At 45.9% G+C, this 18,216-nt stretch overlaps 3 protein-coding genes across 3 annotated transcripts in view; all 3 read right to left on the minus strand.

The window, feature by feature from the left end:
• Positions 1-18,216, minus strand: part of LOC144673177 (uncharacterized) — a 273,637-nt gene that overhangs the window by 215,116 nt on the left and 40,305 nt on the right. The gene's annotated exons all lie outside the window — the stretch shown is intronic.
• On the minus strand, positions 1,154-2,385 carry LOC144673188 (uncharacterized). Its single transcript, XM_078535152.1, has one exon. The coding sequence runs from the start codon at positions 2,383-2,385 to the stop codon at positions 1,261-1,263; it is 1,125 nt and encodes a 374-aa protein (XP_078391278.1). The 3' UTR covers positions 1,154-1,260.
• Positions 6,416-7,190, minus strand: LOC144673176 (uncharacterized). The gene has a single exon (XM_078535141.1). It carries the CDS (start codon positions 7,127-7,129, stop codon positions 6,455-6,457), a length of 675 nt encoding a protein of 224 aa, XP_078391267.1. The 5' UTR covers positions 7,130-7,190; the 3' UTR covers positions 6,416-6,454.

Here is an 18,216-nt window from a genome sequence, read left to right on the forward strand (position 1 = left end):
CCTTGCCACCCTCAGCGCTTCCTCCAAGTGGTGTTCAACATGGAGGAGCACTGATTCATCAGCTGAGGGAGCACAGTACATGGGAATCAGCAGGAAGTCTCCTTGGTTATGTTTGACCTGATGCCACGAGACTTCATGGGGTCCAGAGTCAATGTTGAGGACTCCCAGGGCAACTCCCTCCCGACTGTATGTCACTGTGCCACCACCTCTACTGGGTTTGTCCTGCTGCTGGGACAGGACATACCCAGGGATGGTGATGGGGAGTTAGAATGTGTTTGTGTTTCAGAGCATCTACTTTGGTTTAAAATCTCTTTCACAGGCAGAACTTTGAAACGGTTTCTTATCAGAATGAACAGGTTGATGTGTAGTCAAGTGGGATGACTGAGTGAATCTCTCCCACACACGGAACAGGTGAACAGTCTCTCCCCAGTGTGAGTGCACTGGTAGAAACTGAGTTCACATGATCACCTGAACCCAGTCCCACAGCGAGAGCACCTGAAAGGTCTCTTGTCAGTGTGAACATGTTGATAGCACGTCAGCTCCAGAGAACCTTTAAAACATTTCCCACAATCTAGACGTTTAAAAGATCTTTGGTGAGTGTGAACTCACTGATGTGCCAACAGGTTAGATGAGTCAGTGAATTCCTCCCCACACATGGAGCAGGTGGATGACCTCTCCCCAGTGTGAACTCACTGGTGTTGCAGCAGGATGGACAATCACCTGAACCTCTACCCGCAGTGAGAGCAGGTGAATGGAGTGGAACCGGAGTGAATGCACTGGTGAAACATCAGTGAATGTGGGTTTTTAAAGCTCTTGATACATCTAAGCATTTAAACCTCTCTCTGCCGTCTGAACTTGCTGAGTATGTGGAGGCTGGATGGAGAAAGATGTGAGTTCGGGCTCAGACAAGGGGGGAGTTAAGAGACAGTTTGTCTCAGTGGGCTAGTGGAAGGGAGGGAAGCAGCAGAGGCAGCTAATTGGATTGTTTCAATCTTAGTGACAAAGAAGTTCCATGAGCTTCTCACACTTGTTGTTGAGGGTGAAGGAGACAGGCGAGAGGGAGAGCCCTTCAAAAGGAACTAACTTGTGTTAGAGATATTAAAGAGGCTCAACACTGTCTGTTGAACACAAAACTTACTTATTTCATTTTTATTCATAATATTAACACCTATAATTGTGCTGGAGTTTATTAACATCAGCCGAAGCAGACCCCAATGAACATGGGGTTCAGTCCTGGATGTGAGTAAGAGCAAAATCCAATTACTGTTGTTGCTTGTGAACTCGTTGGTGTGTCAGCAGATGAGATGACTGAGTGAATCCCTTCCCACACTTGGAGCAGGTGAATGGTCTCTCCCCAGTGTGAGTACGCAGATGTACAGTGAGGTGAGATGAATGCCTGAACCCAGCCCCACACTGAGAGCACTTGAATGGTCTCTCGTCAGTGTGAACACGTCGATGGGATATCAATTCCCTGGGACTTTTAAAGCAATTTCCGCAGTCTGGGCATTTAAAAGGTCTCTCAGCAGTATGAACATGCTGGTGTCTCAGCAGGTTAAATGACTGGGTGAATCCTTTCCCACACTCGGAGCAGGAGAATGGTCTCTCCCCAGTGTGAGTTCGCTGGTGCACAGTGAGTTGAGATGACCACCTGAACCCAGTCCCACACAGAGAGCACCTGAACGGTCTCTCATCAGTGTGAACACGTTGATGAGATATCAGCTCTCCGGAACTCTTAAAACACATTTCGCAGTCTGGACATTGAAAAGGTCTCTCCCCAGTGTGAACTCGCTGGTGTTTCTGTAGGGTGGATGAATCAGTGAATGCATTCCCACACTCAGGGCAGGCGAACTCTCCAGTGTGAACTCGCTGGTGTTTCAACAAGATAGATGAGGTAGTGAATCCCTTTCCGCACTCAGGGCAGGTAAATGGCCTCTCCCCAGCATGAACTCGCTGGTGTTGCAGCAGGGTGGATGACCGAGTGAATCTCTTCCCACATTTGGAGCAGGTGAATGGTGTCTCCCCTGTGTGAACTTGCTGGTGTCTCAGCAGGTTGGATGATCGGGTGAATCCTTTCCCACACTTGGAGCAGGTGAACAGCCTCTCCCCAGTGTGAACTCGCTGGTGTGTCAGCAGGGTGGATAAGTGAATGAATCGCTTCCCACACTCAGAGCAGGTGAATTGCCTCTCCCCGGTGTGACTGCGCTGATGAATTTCCAGCTCCGAAGGGGTTCTGAATCCCTTCCCACAGTCCCCACATTTCCACGGTTTCCCCCTGTTGTGACTGTGCTTATGCCTCAACAGGCCAGATGATTGGCTGAAGCCTCGTCCACACACAGAACACATGTACGGTTTCTCCCCACTGTGAACACTGCTTTTTCCTTCCATGTTCAAAATCCATTGATGTTCAGGACATGATGAACTAAGTGACTCTGTCAGATTTGGTTGGTGTTTCCTGCCTCAAATTCCAGATCTTCAAAAATCCTGTAAAAAAAAAATCATCACTGTAGGTTCAGGATTAAATATTCAGAAGAAACAAACATTACTCCTGGTTTGAGTTTGCTGTGTGTAAATCCTCCCCTTCTAACCCCCTGGAAAAGGAGTTTCCAAAATCCATCCCTGTCAGTCCAGGATAGAAATGAACAACATTCTTTCCTCCTGCTACCTGGACCAGGATAACCGCGCATGCGCCCTGCTGCACATTGACCCCTATAAAGATGGCGGCCGATACCCCGGGTCTGAGACCTGAAGAGTCTCAGTTGTCGTTTTGGGGCAAACGCTGGACCGGAAGTTTCTAATTCGGGTCCGGAGGCCTGCACCGGGTGTTTATAAAGCTTCCGAGTCCACACTGACTCCATTTCTCTCCTGTACTCGGCTGTTACTCACCTTTTCCCGCCTCCTTCCTCCTTCAGCTCCCGCACTCCCCGGGCTTCAGGTATAACGACACTGCTCTTGCGAGCCCCGCCCCTCATTCACTCCGATTGGTTGGAGTACCAACCACTCCCGCTCGGTCCTCCAGTCCCGCCCCCTCTTCCTATTGGTCCAGAGCTGCCGTCAATCAGCCGGGCATTGTGACGGTTTCAGATGGTGAGGGCGGCCACAGACTCAGCCTGACTTGCTGATTCTTGGCAGCATTTTCTGTTTGGGAATTAGAGCTAGAGATGGATGGTCAGTTCCCCTCTGTCCGGGGGGGATTCACACTCATTTCCCTAGTGCACTGATTATCACCTTTACTTTACATGAGAAAGTCCCCGGTTCAATCCCGGCTGGAAGCTTTGTGTTTACAATTGTTACTGAGGAGGAATTAACAGTGAGTTTAGTTTCATGTCGAACAGGGGTCATTCTGTAAAAGCTCCTTCTTCACCTCTAAACAGGGAACGATAAATCAGAGAAAACTGATCCACTGTGACCCTGAAACAAGATACTGCAGATGCTGGAAATCCGACCTCAAAACAGAAAATGTTGGAAACTCTCAGCAGGTCAAACAGCTTCTGTGGAGAGGGAAACAGTGAATGTTTCAGGACACTAACCTTTTATCCAAACTGGAAAAATTTAGAAACGGGGACAATGTGTCAGGAGACGGGGACAGTGTGCCGGGTGATAGGACATGTATACTCGACATATTGTTCATCTTCATAATTCACAACACTATTCCTGATGTTCATCAGCTGCCTCACTTTCTTTCCCATTCACTCCATTTGCTGATCTATCAGTAATGGACTTGCTGCCATCTCGAACAAAACTGCTTTCACCACTAGGGCTCCGCTGGTATTTAATAGTCTTCATGACATCATCGCACTGGGACTGGATGACGTCATTGCACTGGGACTGGATGACATCATAAGAATCCATTGTTTCTTGATCCACATCAATAACAAGAGGAAATATTAATAAACCTGAGCACATTATCTAGACTGACACTCCAGGGTAACATTGAGGGACTGCTGCACTGTCAGAGACAGCATCCTTCACATGGAACTTGTGGAGGCTCTGGTCACAATCTTCCAATCCTCCTTATATAGTAGTGGTGTCAAAGGACTGACAGATTGTAAATGTTACACCCCTGTTCAAAAACACAGCAATTCCAGGACAATCAGCTTCATATCAGTGGTGGGGAAAGGTTGGAGATAACAATCCAGGAGAAAATCAATTGGCACTTGGAAAAGCATGGATTAATAAATGAAAAAAATCAATGGATTTGTTAAAGACAAATAATTTTTGACCAACTTGGTGAAGTAATGGGAGGGTGTATGAGGGGAGTGGGGTTGATACCTTTTACATGGGCATTCAAATGATGTTTAATATGGTACCACACAATAGCCTTGTCAGCAAAGCTGAAACCCATGAGTTTCAGCCTGGGTATAAAATTGGCTAAGGGACAGGAAGCAGAAAAGTTTGTTTTTCAGAATGGATGGGAGTTTACAGCAGTGTGACCCCAGGGTCTCGTGTTGGCACTGCTGATCTCTTTGATATATGTTACTGACCTGGACATGGAGATACGGGCAGAATTTCAAATTTGCACATGACACAAAACTGAGAAATACAGGAAACAGTGAGGAAGATAGTAACAAATGTCAGGAGGACATAGAGGGACTGGTGAAATTGGCAGGCACACAGCAGATACAGTATATATACCATGCTGCTTGACACATTTTATATCCTTACCAACTTTGGGAACAATGCCTGAATAGTCAGAATGGAGAGACATAAAGCAGATAGGAAACAGATTTGGAAACAGTAAAGAGAAGAAAATAATAGTGACAATACCAGTGAGAAGTATCCATGGAAATGAGAATGGGATCGGCTGAATGCAGGAGCAATAGAAACAAACTGGGAGACAGGTAAGACTTGTTAAGATTGTTGGAAGAAATCTGTCTGGGAGACAATCAGCTCTGAGACATTGGACTAAAATAACTGTGGGTGATGTCACTGACATGATATAGACAAACAATTGCTGTTTATTTTATATTCCTAGCAGTTCAACCAAGGCATGGACCAGACTGAGTCAGAGGATCTGTGGTTTTCCAACCGTAAGGACATTAATCAATGTTATAGAACATTTCGCAGAGCCACTGGTTTATGTCAGTAAAATCTGTGCATTCCTGTTTTTTGTATGGAAATTACAGCAGTCTTTTAGAGATTCAATTGGAGACATGAGCAGAGTTGTCAAGAAACCATCATGTTAATGTGGGGACTGTTACCACTCTTGTGAAGCAGTTTGGGGCATTTTTACTACTGTTAAGGTGCTATACCAATGCAAGTTGTTGTTGAATGTGGGAAGGGACTGAATTCCAGTCTGAGCTGGAAACTCGTGGATCACTCACACTGCAGACTGATCACTCAGCAGCTGGATGTGGGAAGAGATGAAGTTGGTTATCCCATTTACTGACAGAGCAACACAGTCACACTGGAGAATGACCGCCCAATATTTGAGGGAGGGCATCTCATCGTTTTTCCAATTGTTCACACCCTAATTTTTGGGTTTAGAAGGTGCTTACCAAGACTTTTTAGACAGCACCTTCCAAAACCATGACCACTACCATCTAGAAGGGCAAAGGCAGCAGACACATGGGAGCACCACCACCTGGAAATTCCCCTCCAAGCCACTCACCATCCTGACTTGGAAATATATCACTGTTCCTTCTCTGTCACTGGGAGTTATAACACGGCAGTTGGTAAAGACTGAGTTGTTTAAATCCGAGAGGAAAACTTGAGCAACTGTCATAACCTATATTTTTAATTGGTATGTTTGAGATGCAGCTCTGAATTCAGGAATAAGACCACTAAGCCTCAAAAGATTTTTTTATATATAAAACTAAATTAATCATTTATTAATTTAACAAGTTAAACACATACACATGTCTACAAATTACTACCATAATAGTTTTTAAACAAATCCCCAAATTAATCACACCAGGTAAATCTTCACCAAGGCAACAGTAACCCATAGGCTTTAACCAGACACCAGGCAAAGCACATTTGACCTTACAAATTAAATATGAGGTTCCTTTCAATTTGGTTCCTTTGCAGACACAGTTGTAGGCTTACAGGCTGGTTAGATTTTAAATGCCTCTGCCCTACACACACAAATTCCTTTCTGTTTATACCTAGCTTCCCATTTCAATGTCAATTTTCCATTGCATCCTAGGTTTTTAACACCACATCTTCGAACAATAACATTTTCATCCCACTAATTTTATTAGTTATTTAAACACATTGCTTGGCGTCTTCCAGCTAGGTGCAAGGTTTTACTCACACTCTTGAATGCTGAATTCAACAAATGCAAATTTACACTTTACCTTTTAACTTCCTTATGTTTATCTAATTAACATCTCAAAAGTACTATACATCAAAACACCCAAACTAGCTGGCTTTAAACCCCAACTGTCAGAATGAACATGGTTCAGTCCTGGATGTGATTCACAGCAGCAATAACAGCAAAATCGGACTCCTGCAGTCAGTTGTGAACTCGCTGGTGTTTCAGCAGGTTGGATGACTGAGTGAATCCCTTCCCACACTCGGAACAGGTGAATGGCTTCTCTCCAGTGTGAACCCGCTGGTGTTTCAGCAAGTTGGATGACTGAGTGAATCCCTTCCCACACTTGGAGCAGGCAAATGGCTTCTCTCCAGTGTGAACCCGCTGGTGTATCTGCAGGTTGAATGACTGAGTGAATCCTTTCCCACACTCGGAGCAGGTGAATGGTCTCTCTCCGGTGTGAACTCGCTGGTGTACTTTGAGGTTGGACCAAGACCTGAATCTCTTTCCACAGGAAGTACAGGGGAACGGCTTCTCCTCAGTGTGAATTCGCTGGTGGTTCAGCAGGTCAGAGGACCCAGTGAAGCCTTTCCCACATACAGGGCAGGTGAACGGCTTCTCCCCAGTGTGAAGCCGCTGGTGAATTAGCAGGTAGGATGACTGAGTGAATCCCTTCCCACACTCAGAGCAGGTGAATGGCCTCTCCCCAGTGTGAACTCTCTGGTGTCTCAGCAGGCTGGATGACCAAGTGAATCCCTTCCCACACTTGGAGCAGGTGAACGGTCTCTCTCCAGTGTGAGTACGTCGGTGGATTTCCAGCGAAGATGGGTAACTGAATCCCTTCCCACAGTCCTCACATTTCCACGGTTTCTCCATGGTGTCGGTATCCCTGTGTCTCTCCAGGTTTGATAATCAGTTGAAGCCTCATCCACACAGAGAACACGGTATGGTTTCTCCCCGCTGTGAATGGTGTGATGTTATTTCAGGCTTTATAACTGGTTAAAGCTCTTTCCAGTCAGTGCAGTGGGACACTCTCACTCGTGTGTGTGTGTGTGTGTGTCGGTGCTTTTCCACTCACACTGATGTTTGAAATCTTTTCCCACAGACAGAACTGACAAACATTTCTCCCTTCACATTCAAATTCCAATGATACTCAGGTCCTGATGAATCGAGTGACTGTCAGATCTTGAAGTGGTGTTTGGTTTGAGTTTCCCATCTGCAAATTATCCCCTTCTAATTCTCTGTAAAAGGAGTTTATAAAAGTCATCACTGTAAGAACAGGATAGAAATTCAGAACAGACAATTCTAGTTCCTGTGGAACATTATTTCCTCTCTTGTTCCCCCAAAGCTGCAAATCCCCGTCCCACACACTCTCCCTCCTCCCTGTGCTGAAATCCAGAGTTTTGGACAATTCTTTCTGTATCTTTTTAACAAATTTGTACAACTGGAGATAACAATATGTTTGATTATTCACTTCAGTCATTACTCATGACAAAACATTAATCTGAAACCCGCTGACCGACCACACAGAATAGCAGATGTTAACCTTGTGTCCAAAACTCACAGTGCGGAGGTTTAATGAGTGATTGTGAAGGTGGTTTCTCCAAACCGCCCAGGGTTTCCTTCCTTCCTTTTCTCTCTCTCTAACCACGTTAAACCTGGGATTAGTCTCATGGCCCATTCTGATTCCTGCTTCTCTTCCTGATGACTAATTAACCCCAATTAAATACTGAGAAGACTGAAGACACTGTTTTCAGTCCCTGCCCCAATCTCCACTTCCCAGATACGAACTCCATCCCTCTCTCTGGGAACAGTCTGAGATTAAACCAGGCCGTTCACAACCTCGGTGTTAAAATTGATTTCAAGATGAGTTTCTGACCTCATATCTGTGTCATCACTCTGATCGCCTGTTTCCCCCTCTGCAACATCACCCAACCTCACCCTGTCTCAGTGCATCTGCTGCTGAAATCCTCATCACTGCCGTTGTTACCTCCAGACTCGACTATTCCAACACACTCCTGGCTGGTCGCTCACATTACCCTCTGCAAACTTAACACCATCTAAAAGTCTTCTGTCCATATCATCACTCACAGTGAGGCCCGTTCCCCTAACATCCCTCTGCTTCCTGACCTGCCTTGGCTCCCAGTCAAGCAACAACTTGATTCTAAAATTCTCATCCTTGTTTTCAATTCCCTCCAAGGCCTCGCCCCTCCCTATCTCTGTAATCTCCTCCAGCACCCACAACCCTCTGAGATATCTGCACTGCTCTAATTCTGGCCTTGTACATTCCCTATTTTAATCGCTCCACCATTAGTGACCGTGCCTTCAGTTCCCTTGTCCCCAAGCTCTGAGATTCTCTCCCTACACCTCTCCATCTGTCTACCACACTTTCCCCCTTTAATGCACTTGAGTATTGTTAAAAACATTTAATCCTGTACTCATCAGGACAGACACAAGAATATCAAATTTCAAAGATTATCAGTCAGGCTCGTAAAGTGTCTCACTTACATTTGCTAGAAGCTACATATATTCATACACAGGGACCTGTCCTCTGCAGGCAGAAGGAACAAGTCCAGGCATGGCACCTTTTGTTGAATTAAACAAAAGCACATGATGATAACTACCTGGAACATTCTCCATAGCAATGACCAATCAGAACTGACTGGCCAGCCAATCAGCACCCTTTTCTCATGCAGTATAAACTGTTGTTCCCTATGAAATCTAATTTATTTTCGGCCCTGCACTCTATTTCCTTTTTGACTGACTCCCACTGCTCTGATGTAGATTTTCCTACAAGTAGCTGCTCCCAGTCCACTTTGTCCAGATCTCGTCTTATCATATTAAAATTAGCCCTCACCCAATTCAGAATCTTTATTTCCAGATCATCTTTGGCCTTTTCCATAACTACCTTCAATCTTACTCAATTATGGTTACTATCACCAAAATGCTCCCCCACAGACACTCCTACCACTTGCCCGGCTTCGGAATGCTGCCTCACTCATCGGACTTCCTATGTGCTGGCTTAAAAAGCTCTCTTGGGTACATTTTAAGAACTCAGCCCCCTCTAAGCCTTTCACACTTTGTCGATCCCAGTTAATATTGGGGAAGTTGAAATCCCCGACTATTATTACCCTATCATTTTTACACTTCTCTGAGATTTGCCTACATATCTGCCCTTCTATCTCTCACTGTCTGTTTAGGGGTCTATAGTACACTCCCAGCAATGTGATTTCCCCCTTTTTGTTTTTAGGTTCTACCTATATGGCCTCATTTGAGGAACCTTCTAAGATATCATCCCTCCTTCTTGCCGTAATTGACTCCTTGATCAACACTGTGACCCGCACCTCCTCTTTTACACCCCCACCCCCGTCTCACCCAAAGATTCCATACCCCAGAGTATTGAGCTGTGAGTCCTGCCCCTCCCTCAACCATGTCTCCGTTATAGCAATGATATCATATCCCCATATGTTCATCAACACCCTCAACTCATCGGCCTTACTTGCAAGAGTTATTTCATTAAAATAGTTGCCATCCAGCCTTGCCATGCTGCCTTGTGTCTTAACTTGACAATATATGCTCTGCCTTCCAGACTGACTTGATTTTTTCCTTCTATACTTGTCTGTGCATCACACCTAGTACACCTCCACTCTGTAACCCATCCCCCTGCTAAGTTAGTTTAACCCCCCACCCACAGCATTAGCAACCCCCTCGCAAGGATGTTGGTCCTGTTCCAGCCCAGGTGCAACCTGTCAGACTTGTATTGGCCCAAACTTCCCCAGAAATGGGCCCATTGATCCAGGAATCTAAAGCCCTCCCTCCTGCACCATCCCTTGGATAGTGATGGAATTTTTGGAATCTCCTTTTTACAGCATTTTATTTTAATTCATTCATGGGATGCGAGCATCGCTGGCTGCGCCAGCATTTCTTGCCTATGCCTCATTGCCCTTGAGAAGGTGGTGGGGAGCTGCCTTCTTGAACCGCTGCACTCCATGTGGTGTAGGTACACCCACAGTGCTGTTGGGAAGGGAGTTCCAGGATTTTGACCCAGCGACATTGATGGAACAGAGATATATTTCCAAGTCAGGATGTTGAGTGACTTGGAGGGGAATTTACAAGTGATGGTGTTCCCATGTATCTGCTGCCCTTGTCCTTCTAGATGGTAGTGGTCGTGCGTTTGGAAGCTGCTGCCTAAGGAGACTTGGTGAGGATTTGCAGACGGGAAATTCAAACCAAACATCACATCAAGATTGGACAGATTCACTCGATTCAACAGGACCTGAATATCATTGTTCCACCTGCTTCATCCCTCATAAACAGTGTGAAGTCCATGATATTTCTACTTCTCCTTAGCTCTGAAGAAGAGTCATACGGACTCGAGACGTTAACTCTGTCTCTCTCTGCACAGATGCTGTCAGACCTGCTGAGCTTTTGCAACATTTTGATCTTTTGCCCCCAATAAAGATGGCGGCGGCGCGTGCGCCCTGATGCACTTTTCCCCCAATAAAGATGGCGGCCGTTACCCCCGGGTCTGTAACTGGGAGAAAGCTGCGGCCTTGCTCGGTGCAAATGGGGAAACGCTTACCCCGGGGACCGGAAAGTTATTTTTCAGGGATTGCTGTTTACATAACATGTTTAGGAAGCCTCCCCGCCCACCCGCCGGATCCATCGCTCCCTCCGCCCCGCCATTCACACACTCACCGATTCCGGATCCGAGATAGAAGCGCCTCTCAGTCGCCATTACTCACACTGCGCATGCTTCACTCTCAGCCCGGCCCCGCCCCTCATTCATTCCGATTGGCTGGAGGATAAGCGCGGTCCTCCAGGCACGTCCCCTCTTGCTATTGGCCCGGAGCTGCCGTCAATCAGCCGGGCATTGTGACCGTTTCAGATGGTGAGAGCGGCCGCAGACTCAGCCTGACTTGCTGATTCTTGGCAGCATTTTCTGTTTGGGAATTAGAGCTAGAGATGGATGGTCAGTTCCCCTCTGTCCGGGGGGGATTCACACTCATTTCCCTAGTGCACTGATTACCACCTTTACTTTACATGAGAAAGTCCCCGGTTCAATCCCGGCTGGAAGCTTTGTGTTTACAATTGATTTTTAAAAATTCATTCACGAGATGCTGGGGGAAGTTCAAGGATTTTGACCCAGTAACAGTGAAGGAACGACGATATTTCCAAGCCAGGATGGCGAGTGTCTTGGAGGGGAACTTCCAGGTGGTGGTGTTCCCAGGTGTTTGCTGCCCTTGTCCTTCTAGATGGTAGTGATCGTGGGTTTGGAAGGTGCTGCCTCAGGAACCTTGGTGAGTTTCTGCAGTGCATCTTGTAGGTGGTAGATACTGCTGCGACTGTGCGTTGGTGGTGGATAGAATAAATGTTTGTGGATGTGGTGCCAAACCAGTGCATTGCTTTGTCCTAGATGGTGTTGAGCTCTTGAGTGTTTTTGGAGCTGCACTGATCCTGGCAAGTAGAGAGTGTTCCATCACACTCCTGACTTGTGCCTTGTGGATTGTGGACAGGCTTTGGGGAGTCAGGAGGTGAGATATTCGCCGCAGAAGTCCTCACCTCTGACCAGCTGTTGTAGCCGGACTATGTATATGACTGGTCCAATTCAGTTTCAGGTAAATGGTAACCACAGGATGTTGATAAAGGGAGATTAAATGGTAGTAATGCATTTGAATGTCAAGGGGAGTTGGTTATCTTCTCTCTTGTTGGAGATAGTCATAGCCTGGCATTTATGTGGCATGAATGTTACTTACCACTTGCCAGACCAAGCCTGGGTATTGTCCATAAGACCATAAGATTTAGGAGCAGAAGCTGGCCATTTGGCCCATCAAGTCTGCTCCGCCATTTAATGAGATCATGGCTCATCTGATAATCCTCAACTCCACTTCCCTGCCTTGTCCCCATAACCTTGATTTCCTTACTGTTTAAAAATCTGTCTATCTCAGCCTTGAATATACTTAATGACCCAGCCTCTACAGCCCTCTGTGGTAAAGAATTCCACAGATTCACTACCCTCTGAGAGAAGAAATTCTGCCTCATCTATTTTTTAAATGGGCACCCCCTAACTCAGATTATGCCCTCTAGTCCTAGACTCTCTCACAAAGGGAAACAACCTCTCAGCATCTACCCTGTCAAGCCCCCGAAGAATCTTATATGTTTCAATAAGGTCGCCACTCATTCTTCTAAACTCCAATGAGTACAGGCCCAACCTACTCAACCTCTCCTCAAAAGAAAATCCCTCCATACCCGGGATCAACAGAATGAATCTTCTCTGGGCTGCCTCCAGTGCCAGAATATCTTTCCTTAGATAAGGGGACCAAAATTGTTCACAGTATTCTCGGGGCGGTCTAACTGCTGCCTTGTATAGTTTTGGCAAGACTTCCCTATTTTTATACTCCATTCCCTTTGAAATTAAGACGAACATTCCATTTTCCTTCCCTATTCCCTGGTGAACTTGTATGTTAGCTTTTTTGGATTCATGCACAAGGACTCCCAAATCCCTCTGTGCTTCAGTCTTCTGCAGCCTTTCTCCACTTAAATAATATCCAGCTCCTCTATCCTTCCTGTCAAATAGTATAACCTCACATATTCCCTAATTATATTCCATCCGCCAAGTTTTTCCAGGTCTTGGTACATTTGAACATGGATTGTTTCAGTACCTGAGGAGTCACGAATGGTGCTGAACATTGTGCAATCATCAGTGAATATCCCCACTTCTGACCTTATGATGGAAGGAAGGTCATTGATGAAGCAGGTGAAGATGGTTGGGCTGAGGACACTATCCTGAGGGTCTCCTGCAGCGATGTCCTGAGTTGAGATGATTGACCTCCAACAACCACAACCCAAGACTCAAACCAGTGGAGAGTTTCCCCCTTCATTTCCATTGACTCCCGTTTTGCTAGGGCTCTTTGATGCCACACTCGGTCAAATGCTGCCTTGATGACAAGGGCAGATACTCTGACCTTACGTCCGGAGTTCAACTGTTTTGTCCATGTTTGAACGAAGGCCGTAATGAGGTCAGGAGCTGAGTGATCCTGGCAAAACCCTAATTGAGCACCAGTGACCTGATTATTGCTAAGCATGTTCCACTTGATTGCACTGTTGATGACCCCTTCCATTACTTTGCTGATGATCGAGAGTAGAATGATAGGGCAGTAATTGGTCCGATTGTGTTTATCATGCCTTGTGTACAGGACGTACCCAGGCCATTTTCCGCATTGCTGGGGAGATGCGAGTGTTGTAGCTGTAATGGAACAGCTTGGCTATGGGTGCAGCGAGTTCTGGAGTCCAGGTTTTCAGTACTATTGAAGATGGGGATATTTGTGGAGCCTCCTCCTCTAGTGAGTTGTTTAATTGTCCACTGCAATTCACGACTGGGTGTGGCAGGACTGCAGAGCTTAGATCTGATCCATTGGTTGTGGAATCGCTTAGCTCTGTCTGTCACATATCATTTACACTGTTTGACCTGCAAGTAGTCCTTTGTTGTATCTTCACCAGGTTGACATCTCATTTTTGTGTATGCCAGATGCTGCACCTGGCATGCCCTCCTGCACTCTTCATTGAACCAGGGTTGATCCCCTGGCTTGATGCTACTTGTAGAGTTGGGGAGGTTTGCCAGGCCATAAGGTTACAGATTGTGGTTGAGTGCAATTCTGCTGCTGCCGTTGGCCCACAGTGCCCCAAGGCTGCCCAGCCTTGAGTTTCTAGATCTATTCAAAACCTATGTTATTTAGCACGATGGTAATGCCACACCATACGATGGAGGGCGTCCTCAATGTGAAGATGGGACTTAGTCTCCACAACGACTTCGTAGGAGGTGACTCCTACTGATGCTGTCATGGAAAGGTGCGTCTGCAGCAGACGGAGTGATGAGGATGAGGTCAAGTATGTGTTTCCCTCTTGAAGACTCTCTCACGACTTGTCACAGACCCAGTCTAGCAGCTATGTCTTTTAGGAATCGATCAGCTCTGTCAGTAGTGGTGTTATTGATCCACTCCCTGTTATTGAGGAGGAATTAATCATGAGTTTAGTTTCATGTCGACCAAGCGGACGGAATGTTTCAGGTTGCTAATCTTTTTCATTGTGTCACCTGGAAAGTGTGTTTGGCGACCTGGAATGTGGGGAGGGAAGAGGTGAAGGGCGGGCGCTGCATCTGTTGTGCTTGTATGGAAATGATTCACAGTGATGTTCATAAGAAAACAAGAAATAGGAGCTGGGATAGACCATATGACTCTTTGAGCCTGTTCCACCATTAAATGATCTTTCAGTTCAACTCCACTTTCCCGCCCCATTTCCACTGATTCCCTTAGTGTCCAAATATTCTAGTGAGATAATCTCTCAAATAGAGGATGATGAATAACAGCTCGAAACCACAGTCCTCTCTCCCACTGCTGTACTGATCCTTCCAACATACAGGAATTTGGGGCAGTAGTAATGTTGATGCTCAGATTAGCTCTGTCTCCATATGTTAAATTGGATCGAGAAGCACTGGGGAAGGTGCAAAACAGATTTACTGGAATGATGCCAGAATTGGAAAGCTATATCAATCAACAAAGATTCAACAGTTTGCAAAAGTTTTGTTTGGAAAAGAGAGTGAGAGATGACCTGACCGAGGACTTTAAGATAGTGAAAGGGTTTGACAGGATGGACACGTGGAAGATGTTTCCACTTGTGAATGGATGGAAATAAATATAAGTTAGTCACTAATAAATCTAATGTGTAAATCATGATCAATTTTCATTCACCAGAGATAATGTAGAATGTGCCAGAAACACTCAGCACATCTAGGAGCATCTGCATTGAGAAGCATTAAGTTTTCAGGACTGTTCACTGATGCTATATTCCTTGCTGTACCGGTACTACCAGATCTGCTAAAAATTCCAGCATTTTCCATTTTCATTTCAGATTCACAGCACCCGCTTTTTGATAACTGTAGATGGTTGAGAATGTGGAACTCATTATCAGAAGGATTTGAGATCCCAATATGAGCTGGAAACTTATGGGTAAAATCACACTGTGAAATGATCGTTCACCAGCTGATTTGTTACATCCTTACTGACGACAGAATTTAAATGTTCTGTGTATGGAATGAAAAATCACTTGTTCACACGGCCTCCTGAGATTCCACTGAGTTCACATCTAACGATGGATTTGTTCTGCTGTTAATTACACCTGGCACAGAACTATGGCGGAAGACCAGTGCACTTTATTAAGTCAGTTGATATCAAAAAACATTGTTATATCTTGGCCCTGTGGTTCCAATCGTCACTGGATCACAAATAATAATTTCCTATTCAGAAATATGGACTTTCAATGACAGCGGGGCTACCCAGCATTCAAAGGGGAGCAGAACGTGCCCTATCCTCACAACAGGAGCTCCTTACACATGCGCAGTACGGTGTGTGCTGGAGCATGCGCATTGCGGTTTGTTTCATGGGCATGCGCAGTGCTGGCCTGTGACTGAAGTTGCTCAGAGCGGGTGAGAATGCGGAGTGGAGCAAACTAACAGAGTTAGTGGGTGTGTGAGGAGGAATAGAGCCAGCGGAGTGGGCAGGGAGGCTTCATAATGACACAGTGCAGGCCACAGAGCCCAAATAACAAGGCACCGGTTTTGTGTTTGCAGAGAACGGACCGAAAAATTCTGGATTTCTTCCTTCGCCAGGCCCGGGGTAACGGCCGCCATCTTTATAGGGGGCAATGTGCAGCAGGGCGCATGCGCGGTCATCCTGGTCCAAGTAGCTGGAGGAGAGAATGTTGTGAATTTCTATCCTGGACTGACAGGGATGGATTTTGGAAACTCCTTTTACAGGGGGTCAGAAGGGGAGGATTTACAGACGGGAATGTCAAGACCAACATCACATTTAGATATGACAGAGTCACTCGATTCATCAGGACCTGGATCATCCTTTTCTAATGCTCTGTATATATCGTTTCCCAAACATGTCACTGTCAGTTCAGGATAGAAATTCAGGACTTGGATATTATCGGCCTCTGAGTGTAATCATTGAGTTCCAGGTCATTACCACTCACAGTGTAAAATTTCTTCCTCTCATTACCCCTACAGACCTTGCCCAAAATCCTTAATCTGTGTCCCATAATCATTTTACATTCGGTTAATTGGAATAGCTTTTTGATAACTATCGTTATTTTTAGGGACCAAGGGGGCAATCTATGGGTGGAACCAGAGGACATTGCTAGAGTGTTGAATGAATACTTCACATCCGTCTTCACCCAAGAGAATGAGGATGAAGGTATGGAAATCGGGGAGAGAGACTGCAAGGTTCTTGAGCAAATTGATATTGGGAGTGACAAGGTATTGGAGGTGTTGGCAGGCTCAAAAGTGGACAAATCTCTAGGTCCGGATGATTTGTATCCCAGACTGCTGAGGGAGGCAAGGGAGGAGATCACAGAGGCACAGACCCAAAATTTTAATTCCCCTCTGGCCACGGGGGAGGTGCCAGAGGACTGGAGAACAGTTAATGTGGTTCTGCTCTTTAAGAAGGGTTGTCGAGATAAGCCAGGGAACTACAGACCAGTGAGTCTCACATCAGTGGCAGGGAAACTACTGGAGAAAATCCTGATGGAGAGAATCCATTTCCACTTGGAGAGGCAAGGTTTGATCAAGGAAAGTCAGCATGGCTTTGTCAGCGGGAGGTCATGCCTAACAAATTCGTTTGAATTTTTTGAGGAGGTGACCAGGTGTGCAGATGAGGATAGTGAGTTTGATGTAGTTTATATGGATTTCAGCAAAGCCTTTGACAAGGTCCCACATGGGAGACTTATAAAGAAGGCAGATACACATGGGAGACAGGGTAATTTGATAAGTTGGATTCAAAATTGGCTTAGCTGTAGGAGGCAGAGGGTGATGACAGAAGGCTGCTTTAGTGGCTGGAAGCCAGTGGCGTACCACAGGGATGTGTGCTTGGTCCCCTATTATTCACCATTTATATAAACGACATGTGGGAAGTAGGATTAATAAGTTTGTGGATGACACAAAGATTGGCCGGGTGGTTGACAGTGAGATTGAGTGTTTTGGAGTACAGGAAGATATAAACGAGATGGTCAAATGGGCAGATAAGTGGCAGATGGAATTTAATCCTGAAAAGTGTGAGGTGATACACTTTGGAAGGGGTAATTTGACAAGGAAGTATTCAATGAATGGCATGACACCAGGAAGTTCTGAGGAACAAAGGGACCTTGGCATGTGTGTCCATAGATCTCTGAAGGCAGAGGGACATGTTAGTGGGGTGGTGAAAAAGGCATATGGGACATTTGCATTCATCAATCGAGGCATAGATTACAAAAGTAGGAAGGTGTTGTTGGAGTTGTATAGAACCTTGGTGAGGCCACAGCTGGAGTACTGTGTGCATTTCTGGTCACCACATTATAGGAAGGATGTGATTGCACTGGAGGGAGTGCAGAGGAGATTCACCAGGATGTTGCCTGGGATGAAACATTCAAGTTATGAAAAGAGGTTGGATGGACTTGGGTTGTTTATGCTGGAGCAGAGAAGACTGAGGGGCGACCTGATCGAGGTGTACAAGATTATGAGGGGCATGGACAGGTAGTTAGGGAGCAGCTGTTCCCCTTAGTTGAAGGGTCAGTTACGAGGGGACACAGGTTCAAGGTGAGGGGCAGGAGATTTGGGGAGATGTGAGGAAATACTTCTTTACCCAGAGGGTGGTGACGGTCTGGACTGCATTGCCTGAGCGGTTGGTGGAAGCAGGCTGCCTCGCATCCTTTTGAAAAGTACCTGGATGAGCACTTGACACGTCATTACATTCAAGGTTATGGGCCAAGTGCTGGTAAATGGGATTAGGTAGGTCGGTCAGGTGTTTCTCACGTGTTGGTGCAGATTCGATGGGCCTCTTCCACACTGTGATTCTGTGTGATCTACCTTATCTAAACCTATCATAATCTTGTACACCTTTATCAAATCTCCCTCAATCTCCTTTACTTGA

This window comes from Cetorhinus maximus, unplaced genomic scaffold, assembly GCF_964194155.1.
Source record: "Cetorhinus maximus unplaced genomic scaffold, sCetMax3.hap1.1 HAP1_SCAFFOLD_306, whole genome shotgun sequence".
Classification (NCBI taxonomy): Eukaryota; Metazoa; Chordata; class Chondrichthyes; order Lamniformes; family Cetorhinidae; genus Cetorhinus; species Cetorhinus maximus.

What these genes read in the sequence shown, in the direction of transcription:
- LOC144673176 (XM_078535141.1), bottom strand. Translation starts at nt 7,129, where the DNA reads ATGGAGAAACCGTGGAAATGTGAGGACTGTGGGAAGGGATTCAGTTAC.
- LOC144673188 (XM_078535152.1), bottom strand. Translation starts at nt 2,385, where the DNA reads ATGGAAGGAAAAAGCAGTGTTCACAGTGGGGAGAAACCGTACATGTGT.